Source organism: Capsicum annuum, chromosome 1 (genome assembly GCF_002878395.1).
Source record: "Capsicum annuum cultivar UCD-10X-F1 chromosome 1, UCD10Xv1.1, whole genome shotgun sequence".
Lineage (NCBI taxonomy): Eukaryota > Viridiplantae > Streptophyta > Magnoliopsida > Solanales > Solanaceae > Capsicum > Capsicum annuum.
In genome coordinates this window covers 42,640,856-42,668,419 of record NC_061111.1, presented here as the reverse complement: position 1 = coordinate 42,668,419, position 27,564 = coordinate 42,640,856, and the positions used below count along the sequence as shown (strand labels likewise).

General features: G+C 35.7%; 2 protein-coding genes and 1 long non-coding RNA gene across 4 annotated transcripts; 1 reads left to right on the top strand and 2 right to left on the bottom strand.

Moving 5' to 3' along the window:
• Positions 1-2,052: 2,052 nt before the first annotated feature.
• Positions 2,053-7,264, top strand: LOC107873386 (pentatricopeptide repeat-containing protein At4g21065). Its single transcript, XM_016720228.2, has 2 exons — positions 2,053-5,359; positions 6,434-7,264. The coding sequence occupies exon 1, from the start codon at positions 2,553-2,555 to the stop codon at positions 4,944-4,946; it is 2,394 nt and encodes a 797-aa protein (XP_016575714.1). The 5' UTR covers positions 2,053-2,552; the 3' UTR covers positions 4,947-5,359; positions 6,434-7,264.
• Positions 7,265-7,560: 296 nt separating this feature from the next.
• Positions 7,561-12,540, bottom strand: LOC107873397 (shaggy-related protein kinase epsilon). Its single transcript, XM_047396087.1, has 13 exons — positions 11,994-12,540; positions 10,895-11,155; positions 10,702-10,794; positions 10,546-10,605; positions 10,161-10,433; positions 9,951-10,025; positions 9,687-9,743; positions 9,460-9,600; positions 9,123-9,173; positions 8,925-9,020; positions 8,660-8,743; positions 8,193-8,295; positions 7,561-8,115 (listed from the first exon to the last, which is right to left on the bottom strand). Exons 1-13 carry the CDS (start codon positions 12,051-12,053, stop codon positions 8,054-8,056), a joined length of 1,416 nt encoding a protein of 471 aa, XP_047252043.1. The 5' UTR covers positions 12,054-12,540; the 3' UTR covers positions 7,561-8,053.
• Positions 12,541-14,564: 2,024 nt separating this feature from the next.
• LOC107854341 lies at positions 14,565-25,643 on the bottom strand. Of its 2 annotated transcripts, none has more exons than XR_007044420.1 (4): positions 25,218-25,643; positions 19,387-19,485; positions 16,619-16,721; positions 14,565-15,880 (listed from the first exon to the last, which is right to left on the bottom strand). It is a non-coding gene; the product is annotated as an uncharacterized LOC107854341 (long non-coding RNA). The 2 variants fall into 2 exon arrangements; XR_007044421.1 differs by having other exon boundaries at positions 25,292-25,643.
• Between the last annotated feature and the right edge of the window lie 1,921 nt (positions 25,644-27,564).

Genomic DNA, 27,564 nt, shown 5'->3' with positions numbered 1-27,564 from the left:
GGCTGGCTCCGCGACGCGCTAAAGTGCCAGGTAGCACACTGTCTCACTAAAATGGCTCTAACTCTGTCTCACTAAAATGGCTCTAACTCTTTACCCGAGTGTCGAATTTAGGCAAATTTGGTATCGATGGAAAGTTTATTCAATGTTCTATATGACAAAAAGTCAATATTAGGGAAATACTACATGGTTCAAAGTATTTCACACATAGAAATATACCTCTCAAACTTTTAGGACCGAAATTTTGCTTCACTGAACACGCTTTAAGGCTCAGACTAGGAGATAATTTTGCAGGGTGTTACAGAGCTCTTGAAAGACTACGACATGAGTGTCCTCTATCATCCGAGAAAGGCCAATGTAGTGGCCGACACTCTCAGTAGGCTATCCATGGGTAGTGTTCCAGAACTATGTAGCTGGCATAGGTTGAGACATCAACACTGTTCGATGAGGGTTGATGAGGTGGATAAGCACTGTCAGTTAAGGGCCCCACCATTTTCTTTTGGGGACACTATCAGATAAGGGTCGCCCACAGCTTGTCCTTACCAGTGGCGCGGTATTGATACCCTTCCAATTGGGGTTACAGATTGGACCCCAACTCAGTCATAATGGCGTATCAAGGGCATGTCAGTGAAATACTACCTCCTACAGTTTCAGTACCAGTCTCAGTAAAAGAACTCAGATAGTTTTTTAGATTCAAGACTGTCAGATACAATCGACTCAGATACAGTAAGGAACTCAGATAGTTCCATTAGATTCAGGACTGTCAGATACAGTCACCCATGTTATCAGTTACATTCAGATACAGCTATTTATGCTATCAGTTATATCAGTTATTAGTATGTCATGTCATCAGTATTTAGATTCAGTAATCACGATATCACAGTGTTAGTTACAGTTACGTATTTATGTATGCATTCTCGCATTCATGTTAGACAGCCAGCTAGCATTATTCATGCATGTTAACCCTTGCATTAGCCTACCTCACATGTATACTCAGTACATTTCATTGTGCTGACGCATTTACGCTATGGTGCTTTCTTTTTATGTTACACCATAGGTTCAGAGACACGAGTTTCAGATCAGCAGTAGATTCCAGTCTCAGCAGTCAGAATAGAAGTGAGTCCTCATCCTTCGAGGACATGATTATTTCTCCACTATTTTATTTATTACTTATTAGTTTGAGTTAGTTGGGGACATGTCCCATCAACTCCTTATTCAGATTATTCAGACAGTAGAGGCTTTCAGACTAGTTGCAGACTATTATGTTTCAGACTTCAGTGTTTACAGTTTTGTTTTGGGTATTGTATTACCCCACAGATGTTATCTCATCCATGTTATGTTCTGTATTGAACCCTATGGCCTTTCAGCGCATGTGTCCGCATTATTCAGTATTTTATGCAGTATGCAGGTACAGATATCAGTCATGGGTTAGCTTGTGGTCCTTCGGGGTCATGTGCACCGTGTAGCGTTCCGATTCAGCAAATCGGGGTGTTACAAGACCAAATTGCCCTTCATTTAAATTACAAGCTAATTTAAATGGTAGACACACTTAATATATTAAATATCTTCAAGTCATTCATATTGATATTGGAGCATTCCAAAGATTCCATCTTCATCCATAAAGATTGATATGCTTGAAGGTCCTTAGTTTGACTTCTTGTGAAAGACCTTGTTAAAGTAGCGTCTCTTTGATGTTCATCATTTACCACCTAGCATGTATTTTATTTTTGTTTCGACTATGTTCATTGATCGGCGTAACATTTCATGCGCAAAGACGAAGGTCTTGCAATTAATCCCAAATCTCTATATATTAGTTCAACAATACTAATTATTTTGAGATGACAAAAGAACTTTGTTGCAAATAAAGTGTACAAAGTCAAAGAAGGATATTTTTATAAACAAATATTTCTTTTATAAAAATTATGTAAGACATATTATTTCTTATACATCAAATCAAACAATATATAAAAAATAATACATGCATAACTAATATAACCATAACTAATACTAATACATATATCCAAATATCCAAAATTGGAGAAGATTGATGCCACACAAAGCTAAACTAAAAAGCATGTATTATGCCTTTAATATAAGTATGCACAACCTATACATGCTCCTCTTTGGCACAATTGCACTCACAACAGGGTATATCAGCTTATATGGCCTATGATTAGAATCAGAAAAGCAAATTGCAATAGAAATCCTCTTTCCCCACTCATGCTGACTTTGCAAGGAGAGAGCAAGTTGCTTGCACCGGGACAACCCTAGTTACTTTGTTGTAGTAATTTGCAAATCCAAAAATTATATATTAGATGAAATATTCAATTTAATAAAGATCCTATAAACAGTTTTAACTTTCCTAATGAAAAATTTATACTCATATTCAGAATGCATTTTAAGTTTTGGCCAAAACTTCAGTGGTATCACTATATTTCTGGATTCCATCTGTGCTAGTTTGGTTGGCCAACGTTACCTGATATTGTTGCTTGTGGGAGGTGATAGATATCCGTGGATTTAATCACATATGCAAAAGCTGATCCAGACACTAGGATATGTCTGGGCAACTTCATCGTACGATGAAAACCTTTGCAAGTTCTATTATACGAGGGCCGAAATGTACCTTACTTGACAAAAATAAAAAATTGAATGAGTTGTCAAAACTGGGTCAAACTGATGAAGCTCTAAAGGTGTTTGATAAAATGCCTGAGAGAGACGAGTTTACATGGACTACGATGATTACCGCGTGTGCCAATGAAGGGAGGCTTATTGAAGCAAGGCAAGTGTTTGAGGAGGTGACAAACAAGAGTGCAATCACTTGGTCTTCTCTTATTTGTGGATACTGTAAGCATGGTTTTGAAATTGAAGGATTTGAATTATTTTGGCAAATGCAAAGTGAGGGGCATAGGCCTAGTCAGTTTACATTGGGAAGTGTTTTGAGAATGTGCGCGATGAAAGGTTTGCTTTGGAGAGGTGAACAGATACATGGATATGCTATTAAGACTTGTTTTGATATGAATGTTTTCGTAATGACTGGTCTTATTGATATGTATTCGAAGTGCAAGAGAATCTTGGAAGCTGAGTTTATTTTCGAGGTTATGTCTTATGGGAAAAATCATGTTACTTGGACTGCTATGATTAATGGTTATTCTCAGAATGGTGATGCATTAAGAGCGATTCAGTGTTTTAGCAGCATGCGTGCAGAAGGGATTGAGGCGAACCAGTATACATTTCCAGGTGTTTTGAGTTCCTGTGCTGCACTCGTTGATCTTAGATTCGGTGTACAGGTGCATGGTTGTATTGTAAATGGTGGTTTTGAGGCTAACGTGTTTGTTCAAAGCTCATTAATCGATATGTATTCTAAATGTGGAGATTTGTGCAGTGCTAAGCAGGCGTTGGTACTGATGGAGGTAGATCATGCCGTTTCTTGGAATTCCATGATACTGGGGTGTGTGAGGCATGGATTTCCGGAGGAGGCGCTGTCGCTGTTCAAAAAGATGTATGCTAGTGATATGGAAGTGGATGAGTTTACTTACCCTTCGGTTCTGAATTCTCTTGCTTTTATGCAGGATGTGAAAAATGGGAAATGTCTTCATTGCTTGGTTGTTAAAGCTGGATATGAGAGCTACAAGCTTGTAAGTAATGCACTTGTTGATATGTATGCTAAACAGGGTGACCTAGCTTGTGCATTTAGTGTTTTCAACAGCATGGTTGAAAAGGATGTAATCTCATGGACATCACTCGTCTCTGGCTGTGCTCACAATGGCTCATATGAAGAAGCTCTGAAATTATTTTGTGAGATGAGAATGGCTGAAATTAAACCAGACCAAATTATCATTGCTAGTGTTCTAAGTTCTTGCTCAGAGTTGGCACTACTTGAACTTGGGCAGCAAGTTCATGCGGATTTTATTAAATCTGGCCTTGAGGCATCATTATCAGTTGATAATTCTCTTGTGACAATGTATTCCAATTGTGGTTGCCTTGAAGATGCCAAAAAAGTATTCAACTCTATGCAAATGCATAATGTGATCAGTTGGACTGCTCTTATAGTGGCTTATGCCCAGAATGGCAAAGGAAAGGAGTCTCTGAGATTTTATGACGAGATGATTGCAAGTGGAATAGAACCTGACTTCATTACATTTATTGGTCTACTGTTTGCCTGCAGCCATACAGGTCTTGTTGATGATGGAAAGAAGTACTTCGCTTCAATGAAGAAAGATTATGGGATAAGACCAAGCCCTGATCATTACGCATGTATGATTGATCTTTTGGGCCGTGCGGGGAAAATACAGGAGGCTGAGAAGTTGGTCAATGAAATGGATATTGAACCAGATGCTACTGTGTGGAAAGCGTTGCTTGCTGCATGTAGAATACATGGAAACACAGATCTAGCAGAGAAAGCTTCAACAGCCCTGTTTAAGCTGGAACCACAAGATGCTGTCCCTTATGTTATGCTGTCAAATATCTACTCCGCTGCTGGAAAATGGGAAAATGCAGCAAAACTTAGAAGAAAAATGAATTTGAAGGGTTTAAACAAAGAGCCTGGTTATAGTTGGATTGAGATAAATGGAGTTGTGCACACGTTTATATCTGAGGAAAGAAGTCATTCAAAGAGTGATGAAATTTACTCAAAACTTGATGATGTTATTGCATTGATAAAGGAAGCTGGATATGTGCCAGACTTGAATTTTTCTCTCCATGATATCAATGAAGAAGGAAGGGAACAAAGTCTTTTTTATCACAGTGAGAAGTTGGCTATTGCTTTTGGGCTTCTTTGTGTGCCAAAAGGAGTACCAATTCGGATTTACAAGAACCTTCGTGTATGTGGTGACTGCCATAATGCAATGAAATTCGTGTCAAGAGTTTTTGATCGATATATTATTTTGCGAGATTCAAACTGTTTTCATCATTTTAAGGAAGGAGTATGTTCTTGTGGGGATTATTGGTAGAAAACATTCCTTTGACTTTTCTTGGCCTGTTGTTACGTTTGCTTTTGGCAAGATCAGAACATTCAATTTCATTGATTGGGTCAGCAGCTCATTACAAGGTATACAGTTCACGCCTGTATATTTACGACTAGCTAGCAGTGAAGCTCATTTTTTGGAGAATGGCAACTAAATGTTATGCATATCAATGTGAATGATAAGAATTATTGAAATTGATTGCTCTCTGAGACTTATACGAGAGCCGATTCCGTAGTCCTTATTTTGCAGCACTCTACCAAGGAAGGCACCAATTGCCACTCCCCGGCATCAGGGAAGGTAACTGTTCCGAGAAATATTTTTGACTCCATGAAGACAGGTCTGGTATCCTCGAGGAAGCTTTCATTCTACATGATCATGTGATGAGTTTTCCTACACAGGTATGAGCCATCTGCAGCATCTTTTAACAATATTTTTGCTTAGAGTTGCTGTTTCCTCTAAAATGATATCTACTATACAGTCAAAGTTGGGAGGTGTATCCTTTTCAGTCGACAAATTACACAACCACAATCGGGATCTGAACAGTGCACTTGTACTGTTTCCATTTAAGACTAGAATGCTCATGCTATAGATAAGTCCATGCTATTGTTTGTGAATAATATCTGTGTGTTGCCTTGTGAGTAAGGTTGGATATTGACCCAATGCAAAACCAATATGTTGTTGTCTTAGGGAATTTACTGTTGTTTGTATGGCATGAAAAGTTAACCTAAAAAAAAAAAGTACAAGTAAATGTGCATGCTAGCTTATTGTATAATTTTCTGAAGGCAAAGGTGCTTTTAGTTTTGATTACTAATAGATTTTCTTTGATTCCACTGCCTTCCCTAATTGCAAGAACTGGAAAATTGAAACAAAGGTATAACTGGACAACCGCATACATTTTCCTTAGGTGGCTGTGTTACTATTGTACCTGTTGCTTGGGCTCCTTACTTTCTTCATTCTTGTCTTTTTTATTTATGCTAAATGCTGTGTGTCCAATGACGCTCTTTCAGTTGTATCGACATGTGAAAAAATGTTTTTGCTTCTGATGGTGCAGGCTCTTCTAATTTACTGATTCTCCTGAATGTAGATTCGTGTAGTAAAGTATCCTTATAACTCTACAGGTTCTTGCTAGTTGTTTGATGTTAATGAAGAAAGGTTTGATGGAAAATGACATTTACTGAACAATGATTTTGATTATAGAAATATCAGCAGATAGCGGTAAATGGATAACATCTTCAGAAGATTAAGGGAATTCTGTGTACTTTCAAAAAGAAACATGTGATGCAATCTTTCTCTTATTGTCTAGTCAATGAATTGGTTGATGTTCTGATTTTTGAACAGATGCCTGTTTCAATTGAAAGTTTAGTTCTCTCAAGTACATGTACAAATTTCTTTTTCTTATGCAAAAGTGTAAGAACTTCTGCAATTTCCTATTCCTTTATGCAAAAGTATAATAGTTTTACTTTTGCTTGCAGAAATTTGTAGCTTTCCGACCACCGATCCTCTGTTTCTCTATTTGCGAGCATATGGTGAAAGGGGTAATAATTCATAAACCCGCGTTCATTGCCTGCCTTTGGTTGTCCGGGGGACCGCAGTCCCTGTCTTTATTTTGAACATTTTGGCAACAGCATAATATTTCATAAAACCTAGTGCATAGCCTGCCTTTGGTTGTATGGACCAGAAGAAAAGCACATGTTATTGAACAAAGTATGTTCATCATTCCCAAGTCCTCCATGACATCATAGCCCTTTCCATTGAAGTCAATGAGCCTATCCTATTATGGGTGCAAGCAGGGTACAATAACTACACACATTTCTTGGAACCATCCCATATGGAATGGATGAATACTAGACGAAGGAGAACTGATCATGATCTCGATGGAGGCAGAAATTACTGATTGGTAGCAGTTTCAGGATCTCCGATGAGATTGTGGGACAGGTTTGAAAGGCACATTCTATTTTGTTTGATCCTGTATACTCAACCGCAAAAATTTAAGTTAAATAAAAAAGAGCCTATAGATAGATTAGGTAGTATTATCATAATGTCGTTGTTGCGATGGTTATATCTCTGATGGGGTATTCTCATTTTAATAATCAAACAAGTGTCTTGCAAGTACATAAAACATCTGGACCACATGCCCTAGTACCTTATGCAGATGTCAATTAAGTAAACAGTCCTATCTTGATTGTCCTTAAATGTTGAATAGGGATGTAATCTCCCTGGTTCAAATTTGTTGTGATCACAGGACCACAAAGCTGTACTTATTTAGGTGATGATTTTTATATGAGAGATTGTTGTTTAAGTTAATTAGTGCTTTGAATCTCCAATTGATGGCTACGATTGATCTTGACTTGCTGAATGAGGGATTTGTATCCTTGGGTTAATGATCCATCAACCAGTTTTTCATGCTTCAATTTTCGTGTCATATGCAGAGCAACACTTTAAAGCAGCTTTGCCATGTATCATCTAAAGAAAATATGAATTCACGAACAATAAAGTGAAAATCTTACCCAAGGCAAAAAATGTTGTCCATCCATTATATTATCCAGTATTAATGCAGGTGGATCATTCTATGAGCATATAAGGGAATGCACAATAAACAGACTCCTCAAGATTTTCCTTTTTCTTAATAGTGAATATAGTTAGCAAGATGCAATTTCACAGTCCTACAGGACAACCAGAAGAGATGAAATGGTGCACTTTAAAGAATAGAAAAATCCTAATAATTCATCTATAACTCCAGTTAAAAGGAGAACTCATTAATCTTATGAATACCCCTCAAACTAGATATTGCTACAAGGTATAATTAACAGATGAAAACTCTCATCTAAAACTGCTGGGGTTACTGAAAACGCACAAGACATAATATGTTTATATAGACTAGACAATTCACCCGTGATTCTCACTGCTATATTCCTCCATCCAAAACCAACTAGCAAGTTACTAGCTCCCCATGTTCTGATGTCGATATCCATCAAATATTACTAAGGCCAAGATTAGCAGCTGCACTTGCTGGAGCAACGTAATGCAGATCAGGCGACTAAACCTCTCAAGAAAACCCATTTACAAAGCCTAAGCAACTGTCTTCAGAAAATTCACTTGCGCAAGTGTTCAGGAATAAGGCGCTTTCGCAGTTCAGCAGGCGCACCAGAGAGCTCTGTATGAGGCTTATAATAGTCAGATTCAAGAACATTTCATGTGCAAGTAAAAGTAAAAAACTAAACTGGGACTCACCTTGAGCAGTAAAGTTGAATAGGGGAGGCAGAGGTCGCCCATTTGGCAAGCAAGCATTTGGTTCCCTTAAAGCATCAAAGAAAGGGTGCGCACATGCTTCCAACTGTCAATGAATTAAAAATGTTGTTAACATCCCCACGAAAACAGACACCAAGCACGTTTAAAGGATAATACCAATTATCGTCAATAACAATTTAGCAAGAGTACGTAGAAACATTAATTATCCAAAAAACAGAATGTTTTCCAAGATAAATTCTTTAGTTTACTATACAACATAGATTCTTTAGTTTACTATTTTGAAACATTATAAGCATGCTGGGAAGACGACATTGAAATGCTAAAGGCACATAAAATGGGAAACCCATATTGAAACAGGACACAAATGCATCATGTTTGAAGGACAGGTAAAAAGAAAGTATCATAATATCCTAAATTCTTGATAATTAAGAAGAAAATTCTTTACTTACAGCGGTACAGCGGAGAGTTGGAGAATATTGAAGGAGCCTTGAGACCAAGTCTACTGCTTCAGGGGGCATTCGTTTATGAAATATCTGCAGATTGCAAACTCATTAAGATTTGTTCCACGCTTTGCCTTGTGTCTAGGCAAGTGGCTTGTGCGATTTGAATGGACATTTCACAACGAACTTCATCAAGGAAATGACAAAGGGAAGAATGGAAAGAATTCAACTACTAGTGAAATAGACACATCAGGTCGAATATGTTTTCACTAACCTTGTGCCATGGGTGAGCTTTGATCTGGGGAAACTTGAACTCTGTGTAATTTGGATTCATGCACCTAATCTCCTCTCTGGTTGGTGTCCCTAATATCTGGAATGCACGATGTATAAAAAGAAAGTTAGCAAGAGAAGGCAACCAAACCGGAAAAAAACAACCCAACAACAGCAATCAGAGAGTCCCTTCATTACACACCTTAATAATTTCGACCAGCTGATCAACACCGCTTTCACCAGGAAAAAGAGGCTGCAGGTAACATATCAATAAAATGTCAGACAAGTGTATTCAAGGGTGTACTGACAATGCAAACTGACCAACATACATTTCTATTTATTCAATCGATATTAAATATTTCACTTTTTGGAACTGAAATTCTTAGAAGGAATTTATCTAAACACCCATTAACAGAATTTAACGTGAAACAGAAAAACAGCGAACAAGTTTAAGATATAAAACAAAATTTTCTAGATATTACGTCACCACCAGTGAATAGAATAGAACCATGAATATGAAGTTACAAGTATAAACTAACCTGTCCCAAAAGTAGCTCAGCCATAACGCAACCAGCAGACCACATGTCAATTGCAGTTGTGTACTCGGTAGCCCCAAAGATCAATTCAGGGGCCCGGTAATAACGAGAACAAATGTATGAAATGTTGGGCTCTCCAGGAACCTAGAGCATCAAAAGCTAAAATATTAGGCACTTACTAATTGAAAAGCAAAAAGAGAATTCTTGGTTTAAAAAGAAACACAACATACCAACATCTTTGCACTCCCAAAATCACAGAGCTTGAGCTGATGCGAGTGGGGATTGACCTTCGGGAGTTAAACAAACCATAAATAGTCAGGCAGAGAGAGGAGAAAGGGCGAATAGAGAAGTAAGCAAATGTAATCAGGCTATCAAGGACATACAACTCTACTTAACCACACCACAGGGGTTACTAGAAATTTTCAGGTTAATTGAGCATGAGAATGTAAGATCTAAAGCAACAAGCATATCAAGAGGGAAACTTGAGTGCTCACCAAAAGATTCTGTGGTTTAATATCACGATGGCATACACCAAGGATGCCGTGCATGTAATTCAGAGCCCGGCATATCTGTAAAATTTATAATTCAGACCAAATTCATTAATCTCTGCTCAAAATAATTTATAACACAAGAAATCAAAGTTGCTTAAACTTGAAATTCCACAATCTTGATGAGAAAAATGCAGAATACTACAATAAGCTCACCTGATATGTGTATAGCTGCACATAAATAATGGGCATGTGTTGATTCATTCTGCTATAGTGCCTTGAAACTCGGTAAACAGTTTCAGACACGTATTCCAGGACAAGGTTAAGGTAGACTTCATTCTTCTCAGTAGTAGAATAGAAGCAATGTCGTAGTTTAACAACATTAGGATGATCAAGGGTGCGCATAATCTGAAGTTCCCTGTTCTTGTATCTCCTATCCTGTAAGACTTTCTTTATGGCTACAGATTCACCAGTTTCCAAGCACTTCGCCTGACATATAAAAAAGGTAAAGAGTGCATCAATAAAGTCATCCAGACAACAGCAATGCTTTCAACAACCACCTAACATTTTCAATAGACATTAGATAAACTTATAACTTTACCTGAAAGACAACTCCAAATGAACCAGTACCAACCACACGCTCCGCCATGTACGACAATGTCTGAAAAAATAGCACAAGGTCAACTTCTGATTGGGCTACGTTAAAGCCTACAACACAATATTGGAGGTTAAGAGAAATTCAATTCAGCTAGTTCACCTGTTTCTGTTGTCCATTCCTACCACTCACAGTGGTCACGATAATCTGACCAGTTTCAGTTCCATTTCCACTAACAACAGCAGGTTCCATATCCTACAGGATGCAACATAGATCAACAAACATTTTTCAGAATTTAAAGACAGCTACTTCAGTTACTAAATATGACACAAAAGAATAGAAACTTAGAGCATACCCGTAAATTATCATCTAGATTATCAGCTTTTTCATCTTTAATTTTCATTTCATGCATTTCTTTAGGAAGCTCATCAAGTTCAGAATTTTCAAGCCTAGTTTCCATTGTTGATGTACTTCCAGCAGTTGTTTCCTTAGATGTAGAAGCCATATCCTCTTTTGGAACAGTAGGAGGACATCTCTCATCCATTTGAGTTTCACCAACCACTCTTTGATCTACTTCTTGCTCAACCTTCACCCTCTTTATGCTTGAATCACCACCCTATTAAAACACAGTAAATAAATCATATTCTTTAAATGAATTACTGATAAATCCAACCAAAAATAAACAAAGCAAAAAGAAAGTTCCAATCTTCCACTGAAAACCCCCCATCATTGTACTACAAGTTCACCTAATAAAATTTAGAACACAACAGTTGGATATTATCAGAATAAGCAAGCCTAAAAGGTGCAAGTTTCCAAATCACCCAACCCTCACCAACCCCAGGCCAAAACACAAGAGAAAAAAATACTAGTCACATAGGCAAATGATTGGGGAATCTTAGTAGTTTAGTTGGTTGGCTATCTAAACTTTCACACTTTCACTTTGTTGGTGAGCATTCAATTCTCAACCTTATAATTCCCTCACACATTTCACCCTCCCCTACCCACAAACAAAGATCTGTCAAATGTCATAACCCTCTTGTAAGCCAAGATAGCCACTGTTAAGCCTCAACCTTTATGAACACCTGGCACATATTTAGAGCTAAAATGGAGAACATCTCACTACACATCATTTTTTTTCCCATCAAGAAACATTCATCCCAAAATCTTCAACAAACCCCATTCCATCAAAGATACCAAAAAACCCTATTACTCAAAATTCCCAAAATACAAAAAAGAACAACTTTCTTCTCAAATTTACCAAATCATACATTTAGACGAGATTTAAACATCAAATTCCCATAAAGTTTCATCACCTTTACCCCCCCATTTAACCTCAATCCCATTGAGTCTTGTACATAAATCCCTTTCTCCCTATTCTTCTCTACTTAAAATCAAATGAAATACAAAAACTAGCTGGGGGTCAAACATATGAAATAAAGAAGGGTGAAATTTACAGGATCTGAAACAGAAGAACGTCCAGAAGCAATGCTCTTTAAGCGACGCATTACATTCATATCTGCTTCGCCAAGACCCCTATTTACTTTAACAAAACACCTCCTTTTACCCACAAAATTATAATTATAAGAAGAGATAATATATAGATAACTCCTCCTTCTCTTCCTCAAACACCTTAAATGTATTCTTGTAAGAATGGTGGAGAAGATGTAAGAGAGAGAAAGAAGAGAGAAGAAGAAGAAGAGAGCAAAGAATTATTTTAAGATAAAAAAGAGAAAATGGACTTTGTAATCCTAAAAATGAGAAAATATGACAACATCTAAAAGCACCCTTCCCCCCTCCCTCTCTCTCTTCTCTACTTTTGTGTTTAAAGAAAAAAAATTACTGTAATCAAAAAGCATATTTTTTAGTACTATTTATATTAGGAAATTATTTTTAAAATAATCTTCAACTCAAGTTTATAGATTTTTTTTTATTTTTCACTCGATATTCGATATTCATATTATAGTTTCAACTAATCTAAAATAAAGAGTTTATTCTGAGCGTGACTCTCTCAGTAGAATTTTCTCTAAATTTATAGAGTATTATTACTAGTTTAATTTATGCGAGGAATTTTTATAATTTAATTTAATTTTAAATTTGGTATGAAATAACAAAGGAAAAAGACAAAAGTGAAAAATCTATCTTGTTTTTCTCTCTCTACTCTTTAAAAAATTCAAATCAAAATTCAAATAATCAGTGGTCAAAGTCATGACCGAAAGCCCAATCATTCCTGTCTGCATATTTATTCGTACTGCCAGTCAAACTTTAATTTTGAACCGTAGATCCAACATCATCGTAGATCGAACAGTGGATGTGTGAGGAGCAAAAGTGAAATGACGATAATATCCTTAGTCTGAAAAAGGAATTACGAGGGGGCGTGCGATTTGAGACAATAATTATGCCAGCGGAATATTCGCGAGGGGTCTTTTTGTCTAACACTTTGACTAGTCCTTATCCTTTTCGCGGTTAGTTTATGACTTTGAATTCTTTTGCTTTGATTTTTTTACAACCCATTATTATATTGGTATTAGAAAAACAAGTAAGAATCCAATGTCACAATGTATCTAAGTAACTTATTAATGAAATCACTATAAAGTCATTTTGTTAGAAAAATACTACTATTCTTAACTGATTGCATATTAATTATTTCATAACTTCATAAAAAAAAATTACTAATATTCATTTATCTTAAATTCATCTCTTTTTAATTTTATATATTTTTATTTATATCAATTAAAAAAGATTTCAAACAAACATTATCACTATAAAAAAGTTTGACAACATTTATCTTGTGAAAGAACAACTAATATTATCACTCAATAAATATACCCCTTTCATTTTATTTTATGTTACACATTTTTTTTATCTGTGTGAAAATAAATCACATTTTTTTATTTAATAATTATTTAAAGGCGCAATTCCTATTTTACTCTAATCCCACATAATTTTAAAGATAATACTCCTTTTCTTCTTTTCTTTCTATTTCTTTGATTAAATAACTTATCTTTATCCTGGAGAAAATAATTTAATAGTATCACCCGAAAAGATAATACTCATTTTATCTTTAAGGAAATAACCTACATTTATCTCAGGAATATAATATTTAATAGCATCACCCAAAAAGATATACTCATTTTATTATTAATGAAACAACCTATATTTATCTTGGATAAAAACATATAATAGTATCACTAAAATAAAATCGTTTTATCAATTATGTAGCTAAAGAATGATATATGTTGGTGTAATATATTACAATAATTAAATTATAATTTAAAATATAAAAGGTGGAGAAAATAAAATAATATTCTTGGCTGAGGCGCGGATATCTCGCTCTCTTTAAGGAAATTCAAACTCACTGCGGCATAATTTACATCGATCCAGTAGTATATCTCTTGACTTGTCCTTTCCAGGACACAACAATCCATCAACGATGTATAACTCAAGCAACCCTGAATTAGTTGAAGAGTCCAAAACTCCACCATAAAAACACCTTTCTTCAACATATAGTTAGTGGTGATACCACTACAACATTTTTGGCCTAAGGCCACTCTAGTAAAGCGTGGACTAAAATAGCAGAAAGTGTGGCTTTTGATCAAAGGCTACACTTTTGGACTGTAGACAATACTTTTGGAGGTGTGGACAAAAGAAGCGTAACCTTTGCTCAAAGGCCACGTTTTTCAAGTGTTGCCAGATCGGCTATATTTAAAAAGCGCGGCCATAAGGTATAAAGGTCATGCTTTGTAGCTTGACATTGGCAACACCTTAATTTGATAAAGCTACACTTAAAAAGCGTAACCGTAGATTTATTTTTGGCTACACTTTAAAAATGCAGTCTTTCATACCTTTTCTACAACACTTAAAAAGTGTGGTTGTTGTCACTCCCTCTAAAACAACATTTATTAAATGTAGCCATAGTTATATTATAAAAAAATATAATTTTATTTTACATTTATTTTGTATATTATTATCTTATTCAAAAAAGCATTGAACCATCTAATAAAGAACTTAATAAAAATTCAAACATGTAGATTTGTAATAGATTTTTTTTGTAACTAAACATGTATTATTTATCAATAGGTTACACACACAAGACTTAAAACTAAAACTGAAACCTACGCATAATTCCAAGTTTAGTGATCAAACAAAAAAACTATTCATACATCAAGAAGCTAAGGCTAAAGATAGAGAGCTAAGCTCTTCTCCTCTATTAGGTAATCTGGGAGGAAAACATGCTTAGTACACAATTTTGAATGATTAATATCTCAGATCAACTTCAATGCTTTTTTCCCCTGTTGGAGAAGCTTTCATTACACTCCATCCAAATTGAATCAATGCAGAAGGTTAGTCTGAAAAGAAAAAAAGAGCTAGTCAAAATAGTAGAAGAGAAGTAACGATGGAACCACTAAAATATTTATTTCTTGCAAGAAATATTGAATAAATGATCACACCCTGTCGAATCCTCCCAAAATACACTAATTTTGAAGGATTCGGCATGCACCAATGAAATTTTTTAGTAGTCCGAGCAACATAGCCTCAAATGACAATAATCACAAAGTACCCCAACAGAAGGAGGAAGACCAAGAGCTTGAAAAAGCTGAGGACACAAATAATGCAGTCTTGTACCTATTTTAGCACTAGATACCAGGACAGATAAAATAATTTAAGCACTCGGCGGAGATTGATCACAGTAATCATACAGATATATCTAAATCTTGATGTATCATTAAATCATACATAGTTTTTCATTTGTTAAGAGAGTCAGTGTGCATACTAATAATGGAAGTAGATTATCTCAGCAATCCATACCCCAAAATGTCCTATGGCACCCTCAGAACCTTCTAAGTTATTAGCTTATAACTCATTTAAGTAGCCACTGCTAATGTTCTCGGACAAGACAACTAAGCCCCTTATCAGAAAAAGCACTCAATACTATAACTAATCGAGATAAACTGGACCAAAAAACAAATGGTTACTTAACATTTGACATGTAATCAGACGAGCCTACTGATTTTCAGAGGAACAGACATAATTTAGCACAACTTATTAGCATAAAATGAAAGGGTGGAGACATATTAGCTTTTAGAAGGCACCATGGAAGTTGCTCCACGCTTTAAACAAATACTGAAGTTCTTTTAAAAAGTAAGATTTCCCAACACAAACAAAGAAAAATGGATGAAGCTAATGAAAGAAGATGAAAAACTGCGGCAGTGAAAGACTACTTATCTGTTACTCATGGATTACGTGGGTATTAGTAGGTTGCAGCAAGCAAACTCGGCATGAAAGAGTTGCATCGATACAAAACTAGGCATGACAGAGTTGATGTCTGCTTAATTCTTACTAACTGTAAATAGAGGCAAACAATATTAGTTTTACACAGATGAAATAAACTTAGCCTTACCAACATAAGTACACATAATAACGAGTGAAGGCCCACAACAAGTTTTAAGGATGTAGCAACAAAAATAACTATTTATAAATTATCCCAGCGAGAGGCAGTTTCACAATTTTAAAACAGGGCAATGATTTTATTAGAGTCGCGGGAAAGCCCCGATAAACAAGTAATACAAGAAAATGAATGACTTGCAGAAGGGCAGGTTCTGTAAAAGGTTTCAGTATTTCACAGGGTAAGCTGAAGACATTATACCTACCAAGGCACAAAACAAGAAACGCTGATACCAAACAAAACATCCATAGTTTCATAGAATCATTTAGTCTTAACCAGGCTTTTGTTTTACCTTTTTTCTTAGAGAGTGACACTAGGAAACATTAAATAGCATTCAGCAGTGGAAACAAAGAGCAGTTTAATCAGTTCAGCAATTTAATATCTTAACTCAATTTATGATGAAGACCATAATTTAACAACAGCCCCATGTAACTGTTTTCCAAGAGTCGAGTCCTAAAGACCAGTAACAGCTTTCAAAACAGCAGTTAAGATTCATTGTGGAAGAAAAAAGTTAAACCTTTTGTTCTACTGACCAAAATTCAAATGATGGTGGTTATTCGACCAAAAAAAACCCAACATTTCTTATATTATGGTGATGAATAAATAACATTTATAACCAACATTATATTGGGATACCTATTTGGAAGTGGAGAGCCTGCTAACAATTCTCAGACTACTTGCAATGTGGAAAAGACTCTAAGTAACGAGCCTGCCCCAAAGCCAGCTGTTATTTCACAACCTGTGAATAACACCGAGAATGTTCCAGCAGTCATTCACAGAAGCAACATAAACAACTATTTACAAATGATCCCAGCAAGAGACAGTTTCATAGTTGTAAAACAAGGCAATGATTTCAGGTTAACGAGGTAAATACACTCAACATTTTCTCAACTCAAGCATACCCTACATAAGCATTTTTTGCATTTGATAACGTTTGAATAGCAACACCTTTGCTATTTCTCAGGTGTTTGTGGACCATGACTCTATGACTCCATGCCTCAATCCAATTGACGTCCCAAGAAGTTGGCTATGAAATCAGCCGAGAAGGATAGTTTACTTTGGAATCTCTATACCAACAATATTCAAAGGTAACCAAACTAGATAATGAAATCTCATTTATTTTTACAAAATCTTTGAAAGTAAAATAACATTAAGTGTGTTCTCTGTTTTTCAGGCCTAACCACAGAAAGTATCCAACATTGCTTTTGGAGAGGTATGTTACTTCACTATCAAATAAATCAGTGAAAAGTGTGCATGTTACATCACTATGCAATTACGAATATCAAATTAAGCTGGCATAAGCATCAAGCATCAGAACATGTATGTCTGGTGAGTTCCCTTTTTGCCTTCCACACTCTCCAGAAAAAATCATTAAAACAAAATTATGGGAAGTAGTAATACTTTGTGTAGCCAAGGAAAAGAAGTGTTATCCCTTGATGCAAAATCTTTTATTTGTTTTCTGATTAAGCACTATATATATATGTTTTTATGATCAAGTACTGCAGGGTTTATTTGTGTAAGGGGTTTTGACAAGAAGACACGTTCCCCAAGACCACTGATGGCACGGTTGCACTTTCCAGCAGACAAGTTGAATAGGACAAGAGGAAAGCCAGATAAAAACTAGGGAGCAGTATCCTACTGAATCAGCAACGCAACCATTCAGGCTGAACAAGCTAACATCATTCAATACCGTGATGTTTTAAACCTCAGGAAAGAAAGAAAATAGGCATTGTCTAACTTGTAAGTTAATTGTAGCATTAGTAAATGAGGTGATAATTGATTTACTTGTAGCTGATACTTAGGGTGATAATTGATAACATCTTTCAGAACAGCAGGGAAAAAAATAATTTAAGCCCTAGCACCTTCAACATTCATTTATATATATGTAAAAATTGCTTCTATGAAGCAGTGTAAGCGTACTTCAAACCGAAGAGTATTGATCCATAGAGCTATAAAGGGTGTTTCTAAGGTTCACTCAAAAAGACACCCAATCTTCCATAGTCTATACAGACAGAACTACACATGTGCATTAAAAGAAAAGTACTACAAAGTATTTTTAAATCTCAAACAACAAGAGCACAGATGAAAAGAACAATTTTAATAGATCTGGAACAGTAACGATACCAGTTAACCACACTGGAGCAATATGAATAAAAATTATCTGTATAACACCAACTAATGTACAATTTCCATCAAGCTGCTACATTGTAATTGGCAAACAACATTTATTTGATTCTTATCAGTTGAAAAAAATATGATTGGTTGCTTAGATTGAAATATCAAAGCTGGAGTAATTAGTAACTATATTCTGAAAGTGGCTTACGAGTGTGAGCCTGCAAACCATTTAGGAAAGTTGTCTTTAAAAATACATGTATTACCAAATAAGTCGAGAACATTCCTAAAGAAGGACAATATTTAAATTAGATCTTGTAACATACAAAAGCAATCAGAGCAGCTAAAGGAAACTAGAAGTTCCACATATTTAATCATAAAGAAACTTTTTAAAACGTTATGCATGATACAGACCTTTTAAATAACTCTTAATAGAACACAATTACAATTTTTCCTTCATTACAAATACATGCATAAAACCAACTAGACACCGTCCATGCACTATAACAAAACCTAAGAAAGAAGTTTCAAAATCAGTTCCCATTGTAAAGGAAAAGCTAACTGAAGCTACTAAAATAAAATGAGCAAGAATCTGCTGAGGCTGTTGCTGGAAATAAAGCACCAATTCCAGTAGAAGAAGGAGAAAAGTGTTGTTAATGAGGAATTAGTTGCACTAGAAGCAAAGGGAGTTGAAACATCTAAAGTAACTGAAAAATGTCCCCGAATTAGAGATTGCTTTTATGACATTAGACCAGTTACTGAAAATCGGAGCACAAATGATGACACAAGTCTTACAGCTGAAACCAATGAAGTTGCATAAGCACGCAAATGGGAAGCATATTCCTCCAAGCCATGTAATTCAAGAGTTTGTTTTCAAAATTGTTACAGATTTTAAGAAGAAAAAAAAAGGATATTGAGTTTAATAAAAACTTTCTACACTCAGTTCATATTACTAAAATAACTTACACATAATTCTTTTTACACTCAGTTCAGAGAGCTTTACATATGCATCTACTGACTGTAATATGCCGAAATTATTGGAATTTGCACCTACCTGACATGTCAATAAGAAGATAAAAAGTATAATTAAACCCCTATTCAATGACTGTGAAGAATGAATTTGTTCGATTCGAGTCAGTTTGCATGCACGTTCTAATAATAAGTTGTGCATTTGGCTTTTGACAGGTTCGAAGAAGCACAAAAGATTAGTCTATTGTGGTGGCAACATATGAAGAAGAACATAATCACACAGATACATCAAAACCAGAAGTAGGTGTAAGTACTGTCAATACCTCCACTGGCAGTCGGCTCAATGTGACAACAATCGCGGATACTACTACTTCAGTTCCTTGCTCTACAACTCTCAATCCTTTTGGATACTCTCGATCTTACTGCAAAAAAAATAGCAAAATAAGTGTTACGAATATGAATCATAGCACTAGTTCTACCGATGGAAATAACATTAATACACCAACATCAGGTGTTCAAATTTAACACATAACAACACATCTGCAGTGATCACAGAAAGTTCTAACAGAGATCTTCACATTCTCTTCAATCATTTAGGAACTACAACACATTTCTTCTTATGAATCAAAAATGAACACCAAATTGACAGTCCTTCTACACATAAACCCCATAAACCCCCAAAATTACAAAACTCAAAAGAACAAATAAATTCCTAAAACCAATTGAAAATCGATAAAACAACGAAAAGGATGTCTGAATTCAGCACATCTATAGTGATCACAAAAACACAAATTCATGTATGATAAAAACCCAAATTCATGAATCGATCAAACTCAAATTCAAGAATGATAAATCAACAAAAAGGGTTTTCAAATTTACTACATACTAGCACATCTAAAATAATCACCAAAAGTTATAACCAAACTCGTCAAATTCTCAATCGTATAAAGTGGAATTACAACACACCCCAAATTGGCATTCCCAAAATCCAAGAAACTCAAAAGAACCAATAAATTCCCAAAACCTATCTCAAAAATTGACAAAATAAAGAAAAGGGTGTTTAATTTCACTGATTGAGAAAAACAAACCAAAATGAGAGATTGACCCACTGGCGGTTGCCCTTCCTCCCCCTTGCCGGTGTTCACCCCTCACCGGTGGTCGCCCTCGATGGCGTGTCGGTGTTATTCAATGGTGGAGAGCTGCTGGTTCACTATTCGAGTAGTTTTTGATAGTTTAGGGTTTTTTTTATTTTTAATATCCTCTCCTCTACTATTTTTAGTTAATAATAATTTGGAGGGAAATGAAAATATTTTGGAAGGGGGAGAGAAAATTTTAATGATAATTTAGACTACATTTTTAAAATGTTGTCTTTTAAATTATAATAATGTGACACTTAAAAATGTAGCCATACATATGAATAAGGGTTGAAAATTATATCATGATTTGACAACATTTTACAAGTGTGGCCTATACAATTAAACATCACGCTTTACAAGCGTTGCCAAAGGTAATGTCGCTAAAACTTAAAAACTAAGGTTACGCTTTAAAAGCGTGGTCTTTAATGGTATAGGCCACACTTATAAAATGTGGCTCAAATTTAGTGTGGCCTTAGGCCAAAAATGTTGTAGTGTACTAGCGATAGCCAACGCCAGCATGGCCAAAGGCCGACAAAACAAAGCGGCGAAGAAGATCCAACTCTCAAATCCACCGACAACATTGAACCAGCGAGCCAGACGTATGAAAGATGTTGTCGCTGAGCTGCGTAAGGGGGTTGTGACGAAGGAGCTAAGTGGGGGAAGCTCAGTTAGTTGAGTCCAAGCAGAAATGGCACAATTGGGTGTGACAGTTACTCCACCTAATAGTGTTGTGACTAATAGATCTATGAACAGAGCGATGCCGACTTCAAGGGTTATCCAAGGTGATGATGTGAAAAAACCAGATGAAATAGCTGGGAGTATGGCTAGACAAGACACGGCAGGTCCGATCTCCCAATAAATCTCTCCAACAATGACACACAGAGCAACTACCAACACTGTGAAGCTACTGCAAGCAGGTTCAATTGAAGGCTCAAGCTGGGCGAACCTTTTCACAGGTAACCAATTGGCTTCCAAAGGGTTGACTCTTAAATACATTGCTCCTGTAATCCAAGATGGTGTTAAAGTGGTGAAACTTGACTGTGAAGCGGTGCAAAAAGAGACTATGCTCTGGAAGGATGCTCTAATTTTATATGTGGTAGGTGATTCTCCTACAATTGGAGTCGTTACCAGGTTTCTAAGGCAGGGGAAGTTTCAATCTAAGCCCATGATCTACTACTATAACGATGGCTATTTTGTCATTAAGTATTTATGTGTTGAGGATAAAGATTAAGTAGTAGTCTCTGGCCCTCATATGATGGTAAGCAAACCAGTAATAGTTAAGCCTTGGAGTCCAAAATTCAATTTTAGTAAAGAGATACTGAAGACAATTCCACTGTGGTTCACATTCCCGAGCCTCCCTCTAAATTGCTAGAGTATTGATTCTTTGAGCAGGATAGGTAATGGGTTGGGAACTCCGTTAGGCGCCGATGATTGTACCTCTAGAATGAAGAGAATATCGTATGCTAGAGTGTTAATTGAAATGGATATCACTATGCCATTGCCTACGAAGCTGAAGATAATGGACCCTAATGGGTCGATATTTGATCAAAATATTGATTATGAGTGGTGGCCAAAGTATTGCCCAACATGCTGTCAAATTGGGCATATATGTAAGGTACAATCTCTTAAGCCGGTTCAAAAACTGAATACTGCAAAGCAAAGATAGAATTATCCTAAGGGTGTAATGATCTGCCAAAGCAAAGAGGCTCAAACTAACACAGAGCATTACCAAATGCCTAATCTAGTAGATGTTGATCATGGTATAAAGACTAACAAATGGAAACAGATAAAGAGGAAGCCTAAGCAAACAAATATAACACCTAGAGAGTTGGAAAAAATAGATGAAAACAAGTATAGTCCCTTACAAGACAGTACTTTTTAATAGTTTTTTGAAGCAGCTTTGTACAAGGTTGAGAACGGTAACAGTAGTAAGAGAGACAATGGCAAGCCTCCTGACATCACTCCGCTGACTACATGATAGCAGCATCCTAGAATGTGAGAGGTTTTAATAAGCAGTTCAAGCACAAGGAGTTGTATAGGATAATAATAAAGGAGAATATAGTTGTGTTAGCTATCTTAGAGCACATAATATAATTAGATAGGTATTTCCTCAATAAAGTTGGGCTGACAATTATGAACAGCAAGATCGGGGGAGGATATGGTTGCTATGGGACCACAATCAGGTGAATTTAAAGGTTATTAGCACTAGCTCCTAACTTATACATTGTTCTATCCAGCTAAAGAAGGAAAACATGGTTTTTTTATTCACTACAGTGTATAGACTCCATACTATTATTGATAGAAAGAAAATTTAAAGGGAGCTTGAGGTGTTATCGAATGGTATTCAGAGTCTGTGGCTCATAATGGGCGACTTTAATGTTATCCTTAATCATGATGATCGATTAAAAAGCCAGGTATAAGAGGCTGAAGTTAGAGACTTCAATACACTACTGGCCAATACTGGGGTGTCAGTCCTCGGGACAATGAGGCGATTCTACACATGGATAAATTCTCATGTCCATAGTAGGATTGTCAGAGCTCTTGCCAGTCCTGCTTGGCTCAGCATGTGGCCACACCTTGAAGTTAAAGCAAAAATCCCCCAATTCTTTGATCATTATTTGATGTGTGTTACTATTACAGACCCACTGGATATACACACCAGACCTTTTAAGTTTCTTAATCACTTATGTAACTATAAAGAGCTTATGTCCATTGTGGAGGCAACCTGGTTATCACCAACAACCAACACAAGGGAATTACATGGTCAAGGTATGGAATAAGTTTAAAAAAATGAAGGAAGCTATGAAACTATTGAACAAGAAGGAATACTCAAAAGTGGATCAAAGAATCAAAGACACTAGAGGCCAATTACAACAAATACAAACAAAACTAAGAGATTGTTTTCATGACCAGTCCTTGTTTGATCAAGAGAGAAACCTAAAACTAGACTTAGAGAAATGGGTCTTGGTTGAGGAGAGTATCTTAAGACAAAAGTCTAGGATGTAATGGCTAGAACTTGGGGACTATAACTCTGTTTTCTTTCATCCTAGTGTTAAGAGCAAGATAGCACGGAATGTGATCACTAGGCTAGTTACGGAGAAAGGAGAGATCCTACAAACAGTATAGGGGATTGGAGATCAGGCTATAGGATTTTACAAGTGGATTCTAGGGAAATGTGTTGATCCCTCTATTATGAAAACTGGGCCTATATTACAAAAGGATCAACAGATATACCTTATAGCTCCTATGGAGAAAGAGGAAGTACTAGTATCTTTAGAGGACATTGATGATCTGAAAGCCCCAAGATGTGATGGATTTAATGCATATTTTTTCAAGAAAGCATGGCCTATTGTGGGAGATGAGATTACAGAGGTTATTCTACACTTCTTCAAAATTAATTGGATGTACAAGACAATTAATTGCACCACGGTTACACTGGTGCCAAAGGTATAACACCCCACCTCTATAAAGAAATTTTGTCCTATATTATGTTGTACGTTGCTCTATAAACTTATCTCTAAAATTCTAACCAAGAGGCTACAAAGGGTGATAGATATTGTAATTGATCCTGGACAAGCTGTTTTTGTCCCTGGCAGAGTTTTAACTGATAACATCTTACTTAGCCACGAACCTGTTTAGGGGTATACTAGGAAAGGAATCTCACCCGGTGTATGCTCAAAATTGACATACAAAAAACATATGACTTGATAGAATGGACCTTTTCTTGAGCAAATTCTGATTAGTTTAAATTTTCCTATGGTGTGTTACTACATTATCCTATTCTATATTGATAAATGTTAAACCTAAACCTAAGGTCCCCTTTGAAGCAAAGAAAGACATGAGATAGGGGGACCCTCTATACCCTTTCTCTTTATCCTATCAATTGAATATCTAAGCAGGTTATTGAGGCAATTAGGGGATGAGCCAAATTTTAATTTTCATTCTAGATGTGCTAAGTTGAGCCTCATTTAATTAGGGTTTGCGGATGACCTTTTATTATTTTGTAGAGAGGATTTTGGATCAATGCAGCTGTTGCATTCCCAATTTCAAAGCTTCTCCAAAGCTTTTGGTTTAGTGTTCAACCCAAACAAAAGCTCTGTTTATTGTGGAGGGGTCTCTACTGGAGTACAAAAGGACGTCTTAGAGGTGTTAGATTTCTCAAAAGGTGAACTTCCTATAAAATACTTGGGTGTTCCTTTGAGTACAAAAAAGGTCTCTATTGTCCAGTGCCAACCTTTGATAGATAAGATCTTAGGGAGAATTAAGTCTTGGACTTCAAAATTCCTATCCTATGCAAGTAGAACCCAATTGATCAAGTCCGTATTATTCTCTATTCAGGTGTTTTGGGTTCAAATTTTTGTTCTACCAAAAAAAATGGTTCAGATTATAGATGCTACTTGTAGAAGTTTTCCATGGACTAGTGGTGAAGAACTTTCAAAGCTCTTCTAGCATAGAGTAGAGTCTGCCAACCTGAGGCTACAGGGGGTCTCAACATTCTCGATATCCATGATTGGAACAAAGCTGTTATTATCAAGTTACTATGGAACATATGAACAAAAAGGGACAAACTGTGGGTCAAATAAATTCACTGTTACTATGGTAGTAACAGGGTGGTATATGAGAAAGTACCAAAACAGGCCCCTTGGATTATACAGAGGATCCTCAAAGCTACTAAATATATGGAGCAGGCTAGGATAAGCATGGCTGAATTAGTTGAGCTGCAACAGGTATCAATTAAACAAATCTACTTGAAGTTGAGAGAGGAATTTCAGAAGGTTGAATGGCGTAAACTGGTGTGTAATAACCTTGGGACTCTTAAATGGATTTTTATCTTGAGGCTAGCTATTCTCCACAAATTATATACCAAGGATAGGCTGAGAAAATGGAGGTTGGGATAGGGACCAGGTGTGGTCTATGTGATAACTCGGACGAGGACTACTTTCACATGTTTTTTGCTTGTCCTGTATCAGTACAGGTCTGACAAAAACTACTTAAATGGATTGGAATAATCCGAATACCTGCAGAATGGAGAACTGAAATATCATGGGCTATTGCATATGCCAATGATAAAAGTAGCCAAGCTGAAGCTTACATGTTGGTACTTGCTGCTACTGTCTACCAGTTGTGGAAGGAAAGAAATCTGAGGATTTTTCAACACCAACAAAAATCAGTGGATCAGATTACACGGGTGATCATCCAGGAGGTTCATGGAAGAGGTCGATCCCATTCTAAGGTAGCTCGATGGCTAGAGGCTCGTAGTTTTTATCCTACTTAGAAAACAATGAAGGTACTTTGTAATTGTACTAAGTGAGCTCTGTTAAACTTTGTTGCTATGAGGATAGGTAAGTTGAGTAGATGCTGAAGCACTGGCCTCACTGTCCAGTGATTAGTTTCACGTGTTTGTTCTCCAACATTCACTTTGGTAATAAAAATTTGTTTATTGGCCAAAAAAAAGTGAATATAGTTAAAATTTTAGAATATTTTCTTTATCTCAACTCTTTTTTTCACTAATATACTTACTCTCTTTCAGTGGTGGAGCCACAACCAACGAAGGGTGGTCAGATGAACACCCTTCGTCAGAAATTTTTTTCAAGTATATAGGTTAATTATGGATATTTATGGTTATATACATGTTGTTGCACACCCTTGACAAGCTAGAGAAGCATAGTCTAGTGGTCAAGAGTGTACATTTCCACATCAACAACCAGGGTTCGAACCTTGACGGGTACAGCAGTGCTTTATTTTCTTTGTTTTTTAAACAGTTCTTTGTCCAAGGAAAAATATGAACACCCTTAACCAAAAGTCTGGCTCCGTCACTGCTCTCTTTTGTACAGTGAATATAGCTGAAGACTTAAAATATTTTTTTGGTCTCAACCCTTTTTTTCACTACTACATTTGCTCTTATCATCTTTTTCTTGTCACTCACAATGTACTACCACTCATCTCGACAACACAAGGAAGAAAATACCCTTTATATAGGCGTAATATTTCTTCCATCTAGTAATTAAGGGAGTAGTAGATATTAATTGAGGAAGATGAATGTTTTATAGGTTTCATATGTTGTATGAGTCACAATACATAAAGAGGTAGCATAATGGTAGAAATTACAAGAAACTTATGGTCACATTTTTACCATTAACTCATAAGATTAAAGACATAAAATAATGTGATAGCTAATGAAAGTGTTAGAAGTTACAAGAGTTACCAAAATATAATGACACAACTTTCTTCACTTTATGTCCATCAATTATCCTGCAATTGAATTTTAATATTAAAATGCACCAACAAAACATCATTGTGTTATCAATTATGCTGTGGTAGTTTAGGGAAAGGACCTAAAGTAATTTAAAAACTTAATAATCTTGTTTAATTACTATATTAAACAATTTTTCTATTTACAAAGATAGGAATAAAGTATGTATTCATTTCATATCTATAAAGGTAGGGTTAAAATATGCATGCATACTTTATTGCTATCATTGACTTTGGGGGATAGAGAGGTTGATTAATATAGTATTTAAACTGAATATGTTGTTTTCGTACTAGTAAAAGTGAAGAAACACTGCATGGAATGCTTTGAATGTTTTCAATATTTTTTGTGTTACAAAAATTAACTTCCAATAATAAATACTAATAAAGACTTATATACAAAACAATAATGTGTGTCTTCAATGTCATCTTAAGTAGGTGATGTTAACATTAAGGTAGTTGAAGTTTGAAATACGAATAGCTTGACTTTTTTAAACAATACGTTTCTTCAAATCGAGCCAAAGATTGTGACATTCTTTACCAAATATTTAAAGCACATATTATGAATGAATGAAATATTTGAATATGCAATTATACTTTTTTAAAATATTACATTTATTCAAATATCACAGTTTTTATGTCCAAACTGTAAACGCTAAACACCTAATGAAAATTAAAATTTCTCAGATCCATCTGTTTACAAAATGATTTTACCCAGTTTGATGGAACATTATCTAATTCACTACTTTTCTACGTCATGATATAATTTCAAACAAAATTTTCATAGGACCCAATTGGTTTTTTTTCTCCTTTTTTTGTTTGGTCCAGCTGATTAAATTCAACTGTTTATATATGTGAATATATTGACCACAGAAACCCTCGAGTAATTGATGATGTTGTCACGTAGCGCAACTGGTTGTGTTATTTATATTTTTGAACTTGTTTGAAAACCTAGCAATCTCTGAATATGTACATACATTGTTTTATGAGTTTGGAATCAAAATATGCCATAAAATTTTAAAAAATATTGATATGTATATATAAAAGGTAACCATAATATGCTTAATTCTCTTAAAAGTTATGTGAATTTCATTTAACGAAATTTGCTAAACAGAG